At 36.1% G+C, this 20,013-nt stretch overlaps 2 protein-coding genes across 2 annotated transcripts; both read left to right on the top strand.

Moving 5' to 3' along the window:
- Positions 1-12,166: 12,166 nt before the first annotated feature.
- Positions 12,167-14,666, top strand: LOC137746274 (myb-related protein 2). The gene is made up of 6 exons (XM_068486349.2): positions 12,167-12,627; positions 12,800-12,876; positions 13,084-13,144; positions 13,277-13,382; positions 13,515-13,584; positions 13,678-14,666. The coding sequence occupies exons 1-6, from the start codon at positions 12,339-12,341 to the stop codon at positions 14,428-14,430; spliced, it is 1,356 nt and encodes a 451-aa protein (XP_068342450.2). The 5' UTR covers positions 12,167-12,338; the 3' UTR covers positions 14,431-14,666.
- An 835-nt stretch (positions 14,667-15,501) lies between these two features.
- On the top strand, positions 15,502-19,813 carry LOC137746073 (Golgi SNAP receptor complex member 1-1). The gene is made up of 5 exons (XM_068486132.2): positions 15,502-16,001; positions 17,592-17,831; positions 18,385-18,543; positions 18,923-19,036; positions 19,437-19,813. Exons 1-5 carry the CDS (start codon positions 15,963-15,965, stop codon positions 19,548-19,550), a joined length of 666 nt encoding a protein of 221 aa, XP_068342233.2. The 5' UTR covers positions 15,502-15,962; the 3' UTR covers positions 19,551-19,813.
- The last annotated feature ends 200 nt before the right edge of the window (positions 19,814-20,013 follow it).

Here is a 20,013-nt window from a genome sequence, read left to right as displayed (position 1 = left end):
TACTAGATATTGAAGCAAAATAAAAAAGTATGAAGAGAACACCAATTACATATGTAAATCTTACTTGGAAAAGATGTAAGGCAATAAGCTTTATTTATATTGGATGAAACTCACACGCTATATGTGTGTAAATATAAAGATTTAAAAAAAAATATATATATACACACACGAAAAAGAGAGAAGTTTGAGAGAAATGTGAGAGAGAGAACATATGGATTTTTTTTTTTTTTTTTTTTTGAGGTGCAACTATAGGTATTTCATTAAAGGGTAGAAGCCAAAATGACTTCAAAACCCAAAAGAGCTTACAAGGATAGATCAAAAACAGTATTTAGAAACACACGGTAAGTTACATCAGGTCCTCAACAAGGAGGTCAGTGATAAAGGACGGAGGGAAGTCCAGCCATTCACATTGATCTCCACTGTTCAAACTATAACGAGCCATACGATGGGCCACGGTATTGGCTTGGCGACGTGTATGGTACAAACTCCTTTAGTGATCATAGGAAGCTAGAGCTTAGAGTCTTCAATGATGTTGCAGATGGTACACAAGTTACATGAAGACTCAGCCATTGCACCCACAATCTGAAGGGAATCAACCTCAATAACAGTGTTGTGAAAACCCCTTGACGCCGCCCAAACCACACCATATCTGAGAGCCAAAGCCTCTGCCATTAGGGGAGAGAAGAAATCTCGAAAAGGTTTGCAAAAACCAGCCACAAAATTTCCAGTATCGTCCCTGATCACAACACCAGCCCCACCACGTTTTTTAAATTAGAGATGTTACCAAGGGCAGTGTTGTTAATAGGCAGGTTAGATAAATAATAGGTTGTTATTGATATTTTCTTTTTAGACAAATAGTAGGATATTCTGCACAAAATTTATTTAAATTAAGGAGAAGTAGGTTCATACTTGAGTGCAAAGGAAGGAACACATTAACTTGTATAAGCTCAAATCAGCAAGTTCTTATTAGTACTTTAAGATAGTCATCAGCACTTTAGTGGACTCCCCTTATTTCTATGTATATAGACCAAAAAGTACTTAACAAAAATGCTAAGAGCAAAACAATTTTACTAGAGGGTAAATAGTTACCTCAATGGTTAAACTACAAACATAAAGTTCATCCTTCTCACTTCTAAAGTCCCACGTAATTATCATTTGTAAGAATAAAATAATAATAAGAAAGATAGAGAAAAAGCACTTGGCACGAGTGTAAAAGCAGGATGAGGAGAATGGTCACCATAGTGTTATTAATCTTCGCGTTATATAATATGAATCGATAATATTGTTTGTATGTCATAGGCTTAGAATGCATTATAGTGTAAATAAATTTGTGTATTGACAATACCACATCATTGTGAGAAACACATTGAGAAATGAGAACCATAGTCAGTAATAATGCTAACAAAAATTATAATGACAATTCGTTAAATACTAATTAATGATGATAACGGCTACCACAATAGGGATATGAACTTCCAAGTAGAGAAACAATCTAAATCAAATTCGGAAAACATAAGCAAGCTCTAACAAAGGAAATATTCTCTTACAATATTGACACTTGGTATATTAATTACTACTGTAGGCTAGTTACGTACGTGCATGCAGGGAACGTTATACACAACACACATGTATGGCATATCAGGGTTGAAACTGCTGGGTGGGAAGTGGGAAGTCGAAAGTGGGAATTAGTGGGAATGAGGAACCCATTTTTTGTGGTTTTGGCGAGAGAAGAATAACTGGATTCTTGACTTGAGAATATAGATGACCTTAATTATACTTCCTCCTTTTCTTGGCTTTAGTTGGTTTGCTTAAGTTTAGATTCCACATTCCCATTCCCTAGAATCTTTTTTTTTTTTTTTTTTTTCCAAAAACCTTTTACTTTTTTCCGCAAGGAATAGCATTCCGTGGTCATTTCTCACTTTCTATGCCCTTGAGCCAATGCCATCAGATGCATTCGTTCCGTGGTCAACAACTCACAAGCAACAAGCTTCTACCCTCGAGCCAAATTGCCAATGCCATCAGATGATGCATGCTCTCCTTTTGAGATCATATCATGAGGAGCTTCTTCTTGCCCTCGATCGATCCAAAGTCCAAAGTAAAATTATACTAAATATCAAATCCCATAAAAGAAAAAGAAAATGCAAGTACAATCAACAACATCCTTCTTACTATTCTAAAGCAACCAATAACTTCCTGCTTGAGAAGAATATTACGAGTAATACTAAATAAACCAATTTTTTAAAGCAAATTTACAAACCAATAAAAAAATAAGCACGTATAATTCAATCATTAACAACCACATACGGAATTTTACTAAATATCAAATCCCATAAAAGAAAAAGGAAATGCAAGTACAATCAACAACATCCTTCTTACTATTCTAAAGCAACCAATAACTTCCTGCTTGAGAAGAATATTATGAGTAATACTACATAAACCAATTTTTTAAATCAAATTTACAAACCAATAAGAAATAAGCATGTATAATTCAATCATCAACAACCACATACAGATATGGTTTACAAAATAGAGTTTACATATATAGATGATTTTCTTAGCATTACATGAATATAATTATGTATGTATTTGAGATAGGCATAATTTTTATTTATTTATTTATTTTATCGAGATAGGCATAATTAGCTAATTAGATTTATCCGCTTAGTAATACATTAAAACCCCAAGAGTAATTCCCTTGTAGCTCCTAATTAGATATATGTTTAGGCAACATCAAGGAAAGGTAAGTACTCTACAATTGTACAATTTGGAAAAGATTATATATAGATTGGTCATTAATTTGGTCCTACTGAGACTGAGAGACATGAAGTTTTGCAACACCCACCAATCCATTCATGTTTATTCCATTTATATATGGATGCATAGTTTGTACCACTGGTACCACTTTTAAACATACAATACACTCATCTTTACCTACCCTCTCCATACAACTGTTTTTAGTCAACACATTAATACATATTTATTCTTTCTTTTTTTTTATCGAAAACTAAATTTTCATTTATGTAAAAATAACAGAGTATAAGAGATTTGGAGGAGTAAGGGAAGCCTCATTAAAAACCTCCAGAGAAGAGGGAAAAAAGAATACTTCACCAAATTACTCCCCACTTACATTCAATTATCATTCTCTAAATCCACTTCCAAGAAAGGAGCAAGCCAAATTGGCTCCTCCTCCATCCATGTATGAAATCCTTCATTATAAAGTCCAAATTTTGCTGACTCATGAGCCACCTTATTTCTTTCGTGTAGTTGCCACTAACATGAAAAGTAAGTGAACCTCTTCTTCAGGGTATCAATCTCCTCTAATATAATACATATTTATTCATATATAGAGAACCAATTAGTAGTATATTCTTAACAACATATGTGTTAATTTCATGGCTTAAATAATAATGGAACTAATTAAGCTTAAAAGTCAATACCTAACATGCACATTTGATATCTGGGTGAACGAAAACGATAACTGGTTTCATTGTTGTACACAATATCACGTTTAGGCCTATATGAAACAATTATATAACCTTGCTAGCTTTTCTAGAAATATCTAAATTAACTAATGAGCTCTTTAATTATTATGCATATTCTAAATGTAGGTAGGTTAATTTGAGCAAGTGCTTGTGTTAAGCATTCCTTACGAGTACACACTAGACAACTCCTCCTAGCCATAGTCATAGTGTCATAGCTAGCTTAGCTAGGTCAATAAAATTAATTAATTTACGAATTGAGATTTGGTCTCCGTAACTTAATTATATACACACTTACGAATTTATTCCTAATCAATAGCTGTTGATCATATAGCCACCCGATATATATTATTTTTTGTACATATATTTTCTCTATATATTCTGTATATATAATATTATAACGTAGCGTTTAATTACTGATCGATGATCACCAGACCTAGCTAATTCCTTAAGCACCATGAAATAAAAATAGCATAAGCATAATTCACATGCACTTGACACATATGCGCATGGCCTGTTAGTTGTGGATAATCCTCGCGTGAATAAGAAAATCACAGAATATTATACTGCGTTTAGGCAGTTGCTAAAAAATATCTTCAATTGTTTGCATGAAGTGGGGCACAAAAATCTGTTTCATGCATGTGCATATATACTAATGGACTGGGCGTATATAAAATATTTGTATAGGTACGTACGTGTTATATGGTGGTGAATAATGTATGCTTCGGAGAGGACCATATAAAACATTTGGAATGGACTCAACAGTCTGATTCTCAAGTTGAAGTCCGAGTCTAATTCATCGTTATAATTTGAACATTGTAAAGGAGAATAACATATAAAAAAAATATTCTGACGAGCGTTGTCGAAACACTTTCACATTGGTTCATTCTGTTGCCACATCCTATTTTCATTGTGGCGAGAATACGCAATATTTGAATATTATGTTAAGACTTTTAGTCTATTTAATTTTGTTGTTTTTTTATAACCTTGACCACTCAAATGGGGTTCATTGATCAAGATGGACGATTGGTTGATGGTCCACTGTTCTAAAAATATTCCTCTAACTCTAATCATTAGACGACTGACTACTGCCTCGATTATTTCTTAAGCGTTTGAAAATTAAGAAAGAGCGCATAGACCTATGTAAACGCTCGCTCAGGCACCTACCTTAGTCGCGACTTTCACTTAGACAGAAAATAAATAATTTGATTTTGCATTTTATTTTTTCAATAAATTGTAAAAGACTTGTTGAACACTTGGATGAACACTCATTATATGTTTATTCTCATGTTTTCAATATATTCTAATACTTTATAATCTACAAAGAAAAAAAATTAAAAAAAGCTAGATGCAAAATGAAATGCAAGAGATTGTGAGAGACTTTTGCAATTTATGTCCACGAATTCTAACACGTTCAACGACGAATTTAACGAATTATGAATTCAATATTGAACATTATTTTTATATCCCAACAAAAGAAATTGTAAGAAATTTAGGTATGGGGAACTATTTAGGGGCCGGCTCGAAGAATTTTAATACTTTATAATCGAAGAAAGAAATTACAAGATATTTTTGTAATTTATGTATCATAATATAATTTTATATTATTTTTAATATAAGTAGATATTTATTTATATGTTATATAATAAATTTAATTAAAATTAAAAAAGGGTGTCGACCCTTCATCTAGGCCCCGCGCAAACACCTAGGCACTTGGTCCTTGCCCGACACCTGATTAGCGTCTAGCGCCTTTTACAACTTTGTTTAAGACTATAAGTCTATCAATAAAACAAAAAAAAGTCAAATTTCTCTTTTGCTCAAAGAAGATTTGATTGATGATTACAACAACTAAATTGGAGAAAGAAAAAAAAAAGCCTACATTACAGTAATAGAAGAAGGGTTTTTTTTTATTTTTTTTTATTTTTTAACAAACGATATTATCTACACTAAGGGGAGATGGGTTGGCTTAGCCTCACAATGGGCTAATAATAATGTGGTTTAAATTTGCCTTTGACGAGAATCGAACCTAAGACCTCTCACTTACAAGTGAAAAAGAATATCACTAAATCATAGTACTAAGTGGCATAAAAGAAGATGTTATTTTAATTGTGAAAGTGTCTATTACTATTATGGCTCGTTTACGTAATCGTAATTAAAATAGGAGGAATCAGAATCAGATTCCTGTTGCGGCTATTTACTTAAATTTTCAGGAATCAAAGTTGGAATGAAACTGATTTCACATAAATTGTTTACTAATTCATCTGAATCAAAATAAATACTAATTTGATTACTAAAATGTCCTTATTATAAATAATATATATATTTTTTAACGATCGATATTATCTACACTAAGGGAAAATGGTTGGTGTCACATCTCGGTCCGGGCCCTCACCACATCCCTGGCTCGCTCTACCGTAGCACGATATTGTCCGCTTTGGGCCCCGACTACGCCCTCACGGTTTTGTTTCTGGGAACTCACGCGAGAACTTCCCGATGGGTCACTCATCCTGGAAATGCTCTTGCGCGCTACTCGCTTAACTTCAGAGTTCCCATGAAACCCGAAGCCAGTGAGCTCCCAAAAGGCCTCGTGCTAGGTAGGGATGAGAATATACATATAAAGATCACACCTCTGGGCGATGTGGGATCTTACAGGTGGGCTTAGCCTCACAATATATTAGCAATAATGTGGTTCAAATTCGCCTTTGGCGAGAATCAAACCTGAGATCTCTCACTTACAAATAAAGAAGAATACCACTAGACCATAATACTAAGCAATTACAAGTAATATATTTAAGGGTAAATCTCAGTTTACTACCTTCAAGTTTCATGATTTTCAACATTTGGTATATGAAGTTTTTTCATCCTAGAGTCATACCTAAACTGTTAATTTTGGGACAGTCTCATATATCTGTTAGTCTGGCTGTTAAGTCTCCCGTTAACTGATGACGTGTCACCCATGTGGACAATGACTGGGCGCCACGTGTCATTAAGGGGTCCACGTGGAAATTAAAAATTCAAAAAAAAAAATTTGGTCGTCTTCCCCGACCTTCCCTTCCTCCCTTATCCCTCCATTCTCTCCTCTCATCTTCGACTTGTCATACATCGACCCTTCCCCCTCCATCTTCGACTCCACCCATCCATCCACCCACCTCCCCCATCAGTTTCCACACAACATAACAACACTTCTTAAGATCCAAATATTCCAAAATTCAATTTCTGATCCCACATTTTCTCACCAAGCAAACAGAGCAACACAAAAAATACCCAAAACTTCATGAAGATTCAATCCAAATATATCACAAATAAACCAATACTTTGCCCCCACACACCTAGTGCCAAAACAAGAAAACATAAAACAAAAATGATGGCGAAGAACTCACCGCATATGCCGTGGACAACCCCGCCATACGCCAAATGGTTGAATTGAAAAGAGAAAATGGCCTATGCGCGGCAAACTAGAGTTGGATTTGCAAAACCCAGGGAAACGAACCCTAGTGTGCCCTCACAAAATCCCCAAACCGAGGATTCACCAATCGTCGAACCGACCAAAACGCTAAAAGTGATATGGGCATACGATGCAAAAACCCTAGAAATTGGAAGCCGCATAATCGATTTGGATATAAATCAAAGGCCACACAGAGATGGAGGAACCCGACGAAACTTGCAATCGTGGGCGGAGGTGAGAGGGAGAGATAAAGTGTGTTGTTGGAGATGAAATTGAAGCCACAAAATCATAATCAATCTGTCCGGTGCCTAAATCGATCCAAACATACAAGTATTTCCCGGTTCAAATGTTGCCCAAACACTTGGTGAATGCAGGGGAAGAGTCCCTAGGTTCGTAATTGTAAGCATAGGGTTTGGATTGTTACCTAAACACTTGATGATTTGGTCGATTAAGTAGTAAGGGACGAAGATGAGTGGCGATCGAAGGCTGGAGGTGGTTTTGGCAAGCTCAGAGCTTAGGGTTTTGGTGAGGACAGAGGCGAGAGAGGGGGAGTGAGAAACGTCGAGGTGGAGAAAGTGCTAGACGACGAAGCGGTGATAGAAGGATTTGTAAGGGGCGATAACGTGGAAGTGGTTGGAGGGTTGGGAAGCGGCGGTGAGAAAGGAGGAGATGAGGGCAGTGGAGCTGGTAGGGAATGAGGGGTCGACGAGGCTGACGTGGAGAGAGAGGGGAGGGAGTGAGGGTAGCGGCTATAGAGGAAGGGAAGGTTAAGGAAGACGACCAAATTTTTTTTTTTTTATTTTTTATTTTTTTTCACATGGACCCCTTTATGACACGTGACATCCAATCCTTGTCCACATGGGCGCCACGTCATCAATTAACAAGAGATTTAACAGCTAGAATAACGGACATATGAGACTGTCCCAAAATTAAACTTTAGGTATGACTCTGGGAAGAAAAAAACTTCATGTACCAAATATTAAAAATCACGAAACTTGAGGTTAGTAAATTGAGATTTACCCTATATTTAAAATGTTGATAAACTCAACCCAATATTTTATATACCCTCCCACTTTTTAATAAAAAATTTGATACTAATTTTACCCTCTTGAAATTCATTCTTATGAATTGCAATCCATCAAAATAAAAGTAATAGACTATAGAGGCAACTCAACGGGTACAAGAAACCGGAAAGGGATCTTCTCTGGATTTCTTTCACCTAATCCTCATCATCATATAATTCGGATCCTTAAAATTTGATTCAACGGCTAAAAATACAGACTCACTTTAAAAGTCATAATAATTTTAGCCGTTGGATCAAATTTCAATGATCCAGATTGTTTGATAAGAAATATTATATGGAAATGATCCGGAGATAATCCCCTTCCCAAAAACCTTTCCTACTTTGTTGGGACCCAGCTGCTTAGAGTTCGTCGTTGGGGGGCCGGCCTGGCTGTCTTATGCCGATTGAAGAAGGAAAGGTAGGAAAGAGAAACTTGGGAATTTGGGTTGAGTTGGGTTGGGTCCCTCCTCATATTTTATGTGCCAAACTTACTCAAGGAGACAAAATGGAATGTATTCCTTAATTGATTCCATTCTTTGCCTGCCTTCATTTGAAAATGGAAATCTCCATGCACGCAGGGACACTCCAAGCCCAAGCAGGGAGGGATAGGCAAGGCACGGCAGGACTCAGGAGGAGCATCTCTCAATATCTCTAACTTATCTCCCAACTTTTTAATCTGATTCCAAAGTTAATTTGTAGATAGTTAGCTAAGTGCTCCAGTCAACAAAATCTTCTTCCCAACGTTCTCCAAATATAATTACCATGGGGCCAAAGAGCCCAATTTAGCAAGTAGTATACATATAACATGCTGATTCATCACGCAGCTAAGTAATAGTATTTATATATTATGAACACATTAAAAACTGAAGAAAAAACTCATCTCCAAGTGGCGAGTCCTAAATAAACAAAAACTACTCACAAGGGTCGAGAGCAGTCAAGACAAATGATCCGATGATCATGGTGAAGGTTCGATTAGCACAAGTATCTGTACTACTAAAGAAATTGAAATTCTAAGAATCTTCCGGTTGAGGACTTGAGGGTGAAGGGGGGCCTCTGAAGGCCATATATAGTGGACTTGGATTCTCCTCATCTCTAAAATGAGGGAATGAGATTCGCAGCAGCTTTGGCATTGCCACCACGAGGACGAGGACGGGGACGAGAATGGATACGAATCCGTAAGGAATACCCGCGCGTACACAAACACCACAGTGAAAATATAGATAGAAAAAAGAAATGGGGGATGATCAATACATTCTGGTATACACGTACCTAAATCATCTAATGAATTACATATAATTAAGGGGGAGAAGTTACTTGTAGTCTGAGAAAATAGAAATATTTACTGCAGTAGTGCTGCAGAGAGGAATTCAAATGGCGTACATATAGATGCAGTAGCGGAGCTACACTGGGGCAATTTATGCTCATTACCCCAATAACTCAGTGCTCCTCCTTGTATTTTGTTGTCTTGACCTCATAATTAGTTCAAAGAAGACCAAATTTGATGGTGTAGGTGGAGCGGTGCTAGGTATTTTGCATACCATCCAATTGGAATTTGGCTTCATCCATGGGACTGGAGATACGAATTTTACTTCCTAATTCATCTTTCGCTTGCCAATTAGAATATTACAAAATTCATTTAATTACGTCTCTCATTAATTGTTTCAGCAACTTTCTTTTTATTAAGTCTTGAATTTGATCACAATTTACATTATCATACCTACTATCAATGATGGAGTTTTAGTTTTCTTTTCAATGGATTGAATTGATCTAATAATTGAGCATTTGTAAGACTCATGGAAACTGATCACATATATTTGGTAACTTTTTTAATACAACGATATATTTATACTGAAAGGTGGGAAATGAATTGGTTGTGAACTCATCATTCACGAGACTTGAACCAAAGAATTCTCACTTACAAGTGAAGAGTAATAGCATTAGGTAGTAGTCAGAAGTGAGACATGTATTTATACTTATAAGTAGGTTAATTCATTAAAAATGCCCCATATATATATATATATATATATGGCATAGAAGCGTGAAAACTAACTCACCAACCAATCCAATATTCACAGCCACAGCCAGCTGCGAGACTTTTTTCCTTTCCTTTTTATGCTTATTATTGTGTGTGAATTTGTGATTGTGGACCCATCCATGCATCATCCATGTATACAATGACGGAGCCAGAATTTTGTAATAATGGGATCATGAAAAATAAGCTTTTCACAAGGGAAAAAAACTTAGGGGGCGTTTGTTGCGCCGGACTATCTCGGACTGGATTAGCTTCAAGGACTAAGCTGGACTGGCTTAGACTAGACTAAAATGGACTAACTTAGTGAAGCGTTTGGTGCAGTATTGGACTAAGAAGCTGGATAATAACAAATTATATTATTATATTATTTAATATATAAATTATTAATATTTTATTATGATCTTATCTTTTTCTTCATTTTTTTCCTACCATTTCCTCGTTAAATTGGATGAAGTTAGCATCGCCAAAAAATTCATCACCATCCCTGGACCGAGATCTTAGCTTTGAATGCTCGAATCTATCATGGATTTGAAGAAGCCCAAAAAGGCTGAGACTTCCAGGCCATTTTCTAGCCACATTCGACCACATTTTGGCCTCGATTCAGGTAAAATTGTAATCTTGTCACTCCCAGCTTCAATTTGGTATATTTTGTATGAAAGTTGGTTGTGAAATGGATCTGAAAGAGAGTCGGAAAGTTAATGATTGATCTAGGTGACCGGAGATGACAAGGAGTCTGTCGAGAGTGGTTGTTGAGCATGACGAAGACGAGAAAGAGAGGATAGTCTTAGCTAGTCCCATGGTTATTGGGGGGTCTCGCTAAGACCTCTTAGTGAAGTGTTTTGTCCATGCTAGTCCCCTTTAGTCTCATTAATGTTAGTCCCAGCATGGAACAAACACAGTATTGGACTAATAGCTAGTCCAGTCCAGTCCAGTCCAACTTAGTGAGGGCAAACAAACGCCCCCTTAGATTTTAGGACTATATAAGATAATTTTTAGATTATAACCTAAATGAGTTTCAAAATTTTATTTAAGTCCTTAATTTAATGTTCACCGTCACATCATATTATAAGATACCTCTATTACCTACCATATTAACAAACTTTGGCATTTAAATTTTCAACCTATTCTATAATTAAAGCTTAAATATATTCCGTTAATAAACCATTCAAAATTCAAAAACATTTAAATTTTTATACAAAAGTCAATAAGATAAATCCATCTAAGGTAAATTATACTAATTTATACTTGCTGACAAACAAATTAAGTCTATAGTAATTTTAGGTCAGTCACCTTAAGAAGTCGAAGATAGAAAAATCAACTACAAAAACAATAGGTTAAAAAATTAAATAATAACCCTTAATATATATATCACCAAAAAAAAAAAAAAAAAAAAGGTATAACAACTCCTTATTATCTGTATGTAGGTATTGGATAAGTGTCGGTACATATGTGTAGGTACATACGTGTAGGTACATACGTGCACATAGGTACAGAAGTATCGGTATGGAAGTGCCGGTAAATACATACATATAGGTACAAAAGTATTGATACGTTAGCATCGATACACATACATATAGGTACAAAAGTATTGATACGTTAGCATCGATACAGAAGTATCGATGCAGAATTCTCGGTACATACGTACATATATGTACGAAAGTATTGATACATTAACATCAAAAGAAAAAATCGGTAGATTCGATGTATGAGAAGATAAAAATAAATCATCAACACTAGGAAAAAAAATGGTAAAAATAAATCATGCACTATTAGATGTATAAGAAGAAGAAATATTAGATGTGGATGGTGGCCGTAGCCCTTTCTTCTTACACGGTTGAAGATAATTTTTTGGGTTGGACAAAAAGTTTCATTTTTAAGTAGAATCATTTATGTTAATAAAATGAAAAGTTATAAATAAATTAAATATGAGACATTATAATTCAGTCAAGGATAATATAAGAAGAAAAAAATTACATAAAAAGAATTAACTCTGGCATTAAATATAAATGCTAACTTGGACATAAGTCAAAGGACTATAATTAGTTTTTTTTTATCTTGGTTAAGGTTTTAGTCTAAAGATAATCTTTTTCAAGAATTAATATCTAGTTTTCTATATATATATCATAATCATATTGCATACCAATCCCCTCGTATCATTCGTACCCCACAAACCAATTTCGCTTGCTTTATAAAAGGCCATCTTCACCACACCCTTGGTTTGTGGCAAATACACAGATATATATTCAGGAGAGAAGAAAAGAGACATTAGGTTTTGATTCTTGAAGACAGAAAAATCTATATATATCTATACACACATAGATGATGTACCATCATCAGCTGCAGCACCACCACCAAAACCACCGCCAACACCAACACCAGCACCAGCACCAAGGAAAGAACATCATCCACTCTTCTGCTTCTTCAAGCAGAATATCGATGCCTAACATCCCATCTGAAAGGATTTTGTTTCTACAGCAAGGTGACCAAAATAGCCCAGCAGGAGATTCAGGCCTTGTCCTCTCAACCGATGCCAAACCTCGACTCAAATGGACCCTCGATCTCCATGAGCGATTTATCGAAGCAGTTAACCAGCTTGGAGGAGCGGACAGTGAGTACTACACTATAACTTCATATACAACTCTCCCTAAATAATATACTATCCAATACTACATTTATAATTCTCCCTAGCTAGCTCCCAGCTGAGAGAGCTGAGCTGATCGTTAAATTAATTCGAATTAATTAATTAATGTTATGATGATTTCCCCATGTTATATATGCAGAGGCTACTCCGAAAACAGTTATGAAACTTATGGGGATTCCAGGCCTTACGTTGTACCACTTAAAGAGTCATCTTCAGGTACTTTACTCGAATGTTTTTCTTACACCATTTAGTTCTAATCAATTAGAATGCAATTTAAGTGGCCATTTTAAAAATAAAAAGGTAACAATCAAGTATTAGTTTCATTTTCTTCGTCTCCAAGCAACAAAGTGAAACGAATTTTAATCCAGCCATTATAATTGAAATCAATTTTAAGCCAGTCATTTTTTTATTTATGTCAAACAGAAGTACAGGCTTAGCAAGAATCTGCATGGAGGACATGTTACTAGTGGCCCCACCAAAATTGGTAAGCAGAGAAGACTAATCATTTGTTCAATTCCTCCTCTTAAGATATATGTATATACTTTGATTGGTTTACACTTAATTTACAGTCGATTTTATTTATACTTTTAATAATTTGGACAATGATATTATATAGGTACAGGTACAGTTCCAGTTCCAGTGGCAGGAGAAAGTTTAATATCCGAAGCAAATGGAAGTCAGATGAGCACTATGAGCATTGGCATTGCACCCCAATCAAACAAGTAAGCTGGCTAGCTGCTACTCATTTCCTCACTTGATCATCTGTTAATTTTTCATTTATTTATCATCTTATAGATTACCTTAATATACGTATGAGATTTAGGCTGACAATGGCAATTCTTAATTAATTCCAGAGGTTTACATTTAAACGAAACACTAGAGATGCAAATTGAAGTCCAGAGAAGGCTACATGAGCAACTTGAGGTAAGGGCATGCGCTTGGTATCACTCAGTCGAGCAAAAGCACTTTCCCATTATAACAGCATTCTGACAATTTGTCCCATCGAAAACCACGCAGGTTCAGCGGCACTTGCAACTTCGTATAGAGGCTCAAGGAAAATACCTACAGTCTGTGCTGGAGAAAGCCCAGGAGACACTAGGAAGACAAAACTTAGGTACAGTGGGACTTGAAGCTGCCAAAGTTCAACTCTCTGAGCTGGTGTCCAAAGTATCCTTGAACTCTGCTTTCACAGAGCTCAAAGAATTACAGGGATTGTGCCCTCAGAAAACGCAAACAAACCAGCAGCCCACCGATTGCTCAATCGACAGCTGCCTAACTTCCTGCGAAGTATCGAGAAGGGACCAGGACCAGATACACAGCAGTGGGATGCCTCTAAGACCTAATTACAATGGCAGGGCAGCAGCACTCTTGGAACATAAAGAGGCAGCACAAGATCAGCGGCCGATACTCCAAAACACCCAACTTAATTGGTGTGATGATCTGAAAGAGAACATGTTTCGTTCCCCCATAAGTAAGGATGCAGAAAAAAGAATGTTCCCTGCCGCAACAAGGTCTAGTGACTTATCCATGAGCATTGGACTACAAGGAGAAAACTGGAATATCGATAGCAAAGGAAGAGACACAGATGGAAGCTTTCTAGGCCGTACGAACAGCAGGGCTGATTCAGCTAAAGTCGAGGGTGTGAAAGTTTCTCAAGGATATAGATCAGTGCCTTGCTTTGCAGCAAAACTAGACCTCAATGCTCATGATGATAATGATACTTCTTCAAGTTGCAGACAGTTTGACTTGAATGGCTTCAGCTGGAGCTAAGTAGGCTTACAGTGGGAGAATCAAAGGGATAAAAACACTGCAATTTTCAGCTTCATACCAAAGGATAGACAGAGCATGATAGCATGCTGCGAACAATTTGTTAGATCGAGCTGAAAGGAATAAGTTGCAGGACAAAGATATTCACCTATTAATTTAGATCAATTACATAACAAGTAGCTCATGCAAGCGGATGTAATATATTTATATATATGATTGAGAGTTCCAGAACTAGGAAACAGAATGTCTTTGATCTCACGTTCGTTCAGTAAGCTCTTATATATGTTCATCCACCCACTCTCCCTGCGGGCTGTAGCATCAAGGTGCATAGCCAATGCAAATTTAAACTTATTAAAACATACATTCTGCATCAACAGATTCAACACATTAACTAGTAATTAATCAATTTCACTGTTTAACATATATAATTGAAATTGACCAAATTAAGCTGGCTAGGACTATATATATACAAACACGTTCACATTCACTACACATGATATATAATTGTTATCACTTATTTGCAAACTACTGTTATCTTTAGAACTAGCTAGGGTTTAAGTTTTAATTTGTTGTTTATATTGACTGATTAATGCTTGATTGGTGTTCAATTCACTACTTTGGGCTCAAAAATACGTTAGGATTCAACTGATAACCATGCTACAACTCTCTATAGGAGACCAATTTTGTTGCTTCCGTTATTCCAAAAGGCCGGTAATGAAAACGCAGTTGGATGGTACACAAGTACAAGACTGCATACGAATATCAATCATATACTACACACAGTACAATACTGCATACGAATATCAAGCATGTACTACATACATCAGTAAACAAAAGCAACAAATTATTCAAAGTGCACATCTTTCGAGCCGGGGGGCAGGGTGGGGGATATTCCTATTCCTATTCCTATTCCAATTCAAATTGCTTGCTAATTAGGATAGAGCAAAGTAAGTACGAATAATGATTTATGCAATGTTTTATGCTACTAGTTATGAATATTTCGTGTCAAATTGATCTAAAATCGACCATTTTTACCTTTTAAATAGACAAAAGTGACAAAGAAAGACTAAATATAGCGTATGGCAAAACTTGAGAAGACCAAATTCAAGGATCAAAATTAGCATGACATTCAGCATTTTTTATGCTTTTGGTGTGCAGCTTGGATTGGATTGGATTGGATTGGGCCTCTGGTGGCATTGGTCTTTTAACATTCTTCATTTGGACCTTTTTCTCCCATTTTATTCTGGAAGAACATTAATTTAATTCTTTGTTCAGAAATTAGAACGGATCCGAAGTATCGTGAGAAGGACGCCACTGCCAAACGAACTGCCGTTGAAAATTGAAAGCAGACCGCCTGTCTCCGTCTCCGAACAACCCCCACTTGCTCAATCCTCCCAAAATCTGAAACAAGCGAACAAGAAGAAGAAGAAATTTTTTTTTCTGTTTGTGGGGAAACGTAAACGACAGCTGATTTGATTTTCACTTTTGGAAGATCGGTCTCTCTGTTTGTGTTTTTGTTTGTAGAGTCGGTGGAGATGGAGGTGCCGAGCTCATGGGACGCTCTTCGCAAACAGGTACTCCTTTTTCCTCTTCTGCGATGATCAATAATTTCCGTATGATTTCTTCCTTCTCAATTCTCAACTTTCTCGCGTAGCTGACGATTTCCTGATTTATGTTTGGTTTGCCTTAGATGTTAGATATTTCGATTACAGCTTTGAATTCTGCAACTAGACGCGTGCTTATTGCTTTGGTCTTTTCTTTTTGTTCAAGTTGTCGGCAGGTTGTCTTGTATGAGATCAGCTGGCGTTTTTTCCTTCAAACTTTTATCGTCACTACTGGATTAGTTTGTGATTGGTGAATTAAATTGATAAATTTCCTTGGTTCTAGCACCAAATTGTTAAGTTTTAGCTTCGATCCGAACTGTAATTGCTAGGTGGAGAAATCTGATTGAAGAAAAGAATATGTAAAGTTACAAGTGAGTGATGCTCAATTGCCCGCGGCAAATAGTTCTATTTGGTTAATAAAAACGAATTAAAAGAAATCCTAGTAGAAATTTCAAATACCTTAGCAAGGCCAACAATCAAAAATTCAACTTCAACTAGCAATTTTGAATAAGGCCCCATTGTTGTATGGGACTCAAAGTTCCTATAGCATTCCTCTAATGCCACCTGTGTCATTACTTCAATCAGAACTACGATTGGAACTGTGCCGTAATGAATAACCCTTTCTTGACACTTTCTCTCTGCATACGACTATTCAAAATAATGATTTTCCTCTGTGGACATCATATAAGAACATCATCTTCAAAGCATAGTCCCAAAATGAACAGGTACTTTAGTACGGGCCTTTGAATGCCAAACAGACCTAGAAAGCCAACGCCCTCCCCTCCTCTAAAACCCTGGTAGTAAAAGGTCTAACATGAAATCACTACTATGATTTCCCACCACCTCAATTTTCAATCTTGCACACTTTAATGAAAATAGTAGATCATTGAATGTGAGCATCATACTGGTGAGTAATGATGTAATCCTCAGCTAAAGAATATTAAATATGTGCAATTTGAAAAAGTCCCAGGATATGAAAAAACAACAAAGTTGAACTGTGGTATCATCCATGGATTGCTTATATTATTAAGCTTGTCTCTTCTAACTTCTAACTTCTAAGTCAAGATACTATTTTAAAAAATGCTAAAGACTTTGTGAGAAAATTTCAAGATTCAGTTTGTGCAGCTCTTCTTTTCCTATATGCTTCTTGAACTTCTGAATTTGATTCCCTTATTGTGTTGTAAGATTGAACATTTTGCTATCAGGAAGAAACTAGTATTAGGTGAAGCACGAATTTTCACTTGGCTTTCTGATTCCCAGTGTCACTTTTTGAGCATGAATTTTGAAAATTTGGTTTAAGCTACTGGTTTTCTGAATCTTTTAAGCGAAGGTACTTCAGCAAGACATCTAGTTTGTTTACATATCCTATAATTTAATCACATTGGCTTAATCTAAATGAGGATATTAATTTCTGCTTGTCTGTAAAGTGCATGATCATGGATATGCGATGCTAATTGTTTTCATTTGTTTCCTCTTACATGCAGTTCCCTTGATATTAAATCTGGATAGCTGGGAATTTTGCTTTCTTAAAATGATAATTTTAATCTATTGTAATTTCAGGCAAGGAAACTTGAAGCTCAGTTGGATGAGCAGATGAATTCTTATCGTAAGTTTGTGTCTGCAAAGGGTTCTACAAAAGTTGGTACTGCCGAGAATGATCTTGAATCTGGGATAGATCGACTATTAAAGCAACTCCAACAAGTAAATTCACAAATGCAAGCATGGGTTTCATCGGGAGGATCAGAAATGGTTTCTCATACCTTGACTAGACATCAAGAAATTTTCCAAGATATCACTCAGGTATTCTGGCAATCTGTCCTCTTAAATATGCTAAGGGGAACATCGGATGACAGTTTTTATTTCTTTGATCCATATATAGTTAAAGTGTCTTGAATGTGCTTTGGGTTGCTCCATAGTTCAACTGGCATGGATGACATGTGTTCTATGAGCTCTCATGCCATCTTATAATTCTCTTGAAGTGAAGACCCTTATGTTTTTAAGATGGAATTTGTATTACAGATCATTATCCAATTCCTTGTTTTTCATTTTTCATTACTATTCCAAATTCTATCTGAAGTTGGAATTGAGAGTTTGAACAGTCAAAATATGGATGAACATCTGAGCTGAGCTCTACTTTAAGTTACAGGTCTATAGTTACTATTCCTTTTTTCAGTAAGATACCTTCAGATTTCGCCTCATGCTATTTGCTGGTGAAGCGACTAAAATCCTCAATTCTGTTGAAATTTTTTGTACATTCTTTGAATCATTTGTGCAGTCTTTGCTATAAAACATATAATTCCTAAGATTGAACCCGGCAGATTTCAACTCTTTGTTAGACATGATTGAAGTGCAGGAGTTCTATCGTCTCCGAAACAGCCTTAGAGCTAAGCAAGAGCATGCTTCACTCCTTGAGGATTTTAGGGAGTTTGATCGAACAAGAGTAGACTTGGAAGATGGTGCGGAAAACGCCCTCCTGAAAGAGCATGCTGCTGTTAGCCGAAGTACAGGACAGGTACGCAAATTAAAGTGATAAATTTTTTTGCACATAGAGATTGTGTTGGGTGGTGATGTGTTTTATTAGGAACCAGTCCTCTCCTGCATGGCATCTTTTGAGTAAAACCGAATTAATGATTATTTTAGTTAAGAATTAAAGATATATATCATATGGCTTTGACGGAAGGGAAATGGAAACTACCTGCAGCTTTTTTTTTTCCTTCATGGTTAGGAAGTAAAACAGAATTTTATTGTACAGGGTAGAACATCTCTTAGCTGATGATGGTTTAGAGTCCTTGGTCAGGCATTTTGATTGGTTTAAATCCCTTTTCTGAGGTGTGGCAAATGGAAGCATACAAATTGTGATTTATATTGAATAATCTATTCTGTTTCTGCAGGTGGATACTGTGATCTCTCAAGCTCAAGCAACCCTTGGTGCACTTGTCATTCAACGCTCCACTTTTGGTGGTATTAATTCAAAGCTCAGCAATATTGGCAGCCGCCTTCCAACGGTATAAAACTAGTAATTGTGGTCCTTGATGTTTTAGTTATTTCTTTGGCGTTTTGGTGTTACATAGGTCCCTCTTGAATGGAATTGACTATTTCTCTTTTGTTCTATGAATAAGAGTTAATGCATGCAATAGGTTAATTGCAGAAAAGTATATCACCGGTACAAAGTACACTGAAATTTTTATGCCAAAACTAGAATGAGTCCTGATATTGCGTAGTGTAGACTAAGAAAGTAACCGGTCCGAAATTCTACTGTAAAAAAGATGACTTGTATGAAGGGCAATGCAAGAGTGAATAAAAGAAATTAAGGATTTTAATCCCTTGAGATGTGTAAATCTGTCATCATATTATGTCTGTACTCTGTAGTTCCCTTCATTGACGTTCAAAGATTTGATGGTGCAGGTAAATCAAATGCTTTCTGCTATAAAGCGTAAAAAGTCTATGGATACCATCATTCTTTCTCTCGTCGCATCTGTATGCACATTTCTCATATTTATCTACTGGTTGTCAAAGTGAGGATCTATGAAGATCAGGCATTAGAAACAGATGCCATTGTTTCTTTAATTTTTCTCGAACGAACCTGTATTACTGCAAGTGATTTGTTTCATAGGAGTACAAAATACAATGGATGCAGGCATTCCAAGCTATTTCATGTTCTTTCATTGAGTGTGAGCGTCAATTTTAATTTCAAATTTTCAGCAGGGTTACAGCACGACACCAGCGTAATGATGTAAGTGACTTTGATGCATTAATGCATAGTTTGTTTGTTTTATGCATAACCGATCAAAAGAGATGGAAACAACATACTTGTCCCAACTTCTCTTAAATATGTTTTTCTCCACTTTACTAAGACATTTCACGATTAACGATGACCACCAAAATACTAGAAGTGAATTACAGGCAGAGGAAGTTTGATACCATTGTTCGTAATATGTTCTTTTGTTCACAAATCACGTATCTATGTCGTTGTCTGTTTTGT

The sequence above is a fragment of the Pyrus communis genome, chromosome 12 (assembly GCF_041283825.1).
Source record: "Pyrus communis isolate YQ-2024b chromosome 12, ASM4128382v1, whole genome shotgun sequence".
NCBI lineage: Eukaryota > Viridiplantae > Streptophyta > Magnoliopsida > Rosales > Rosaceae > Pyrus > Pyrus communis.
Note: the sequence above shows the minus strand (reverse complement) of the source record. Positions and strands in the feature narration are given on the sequence as shown.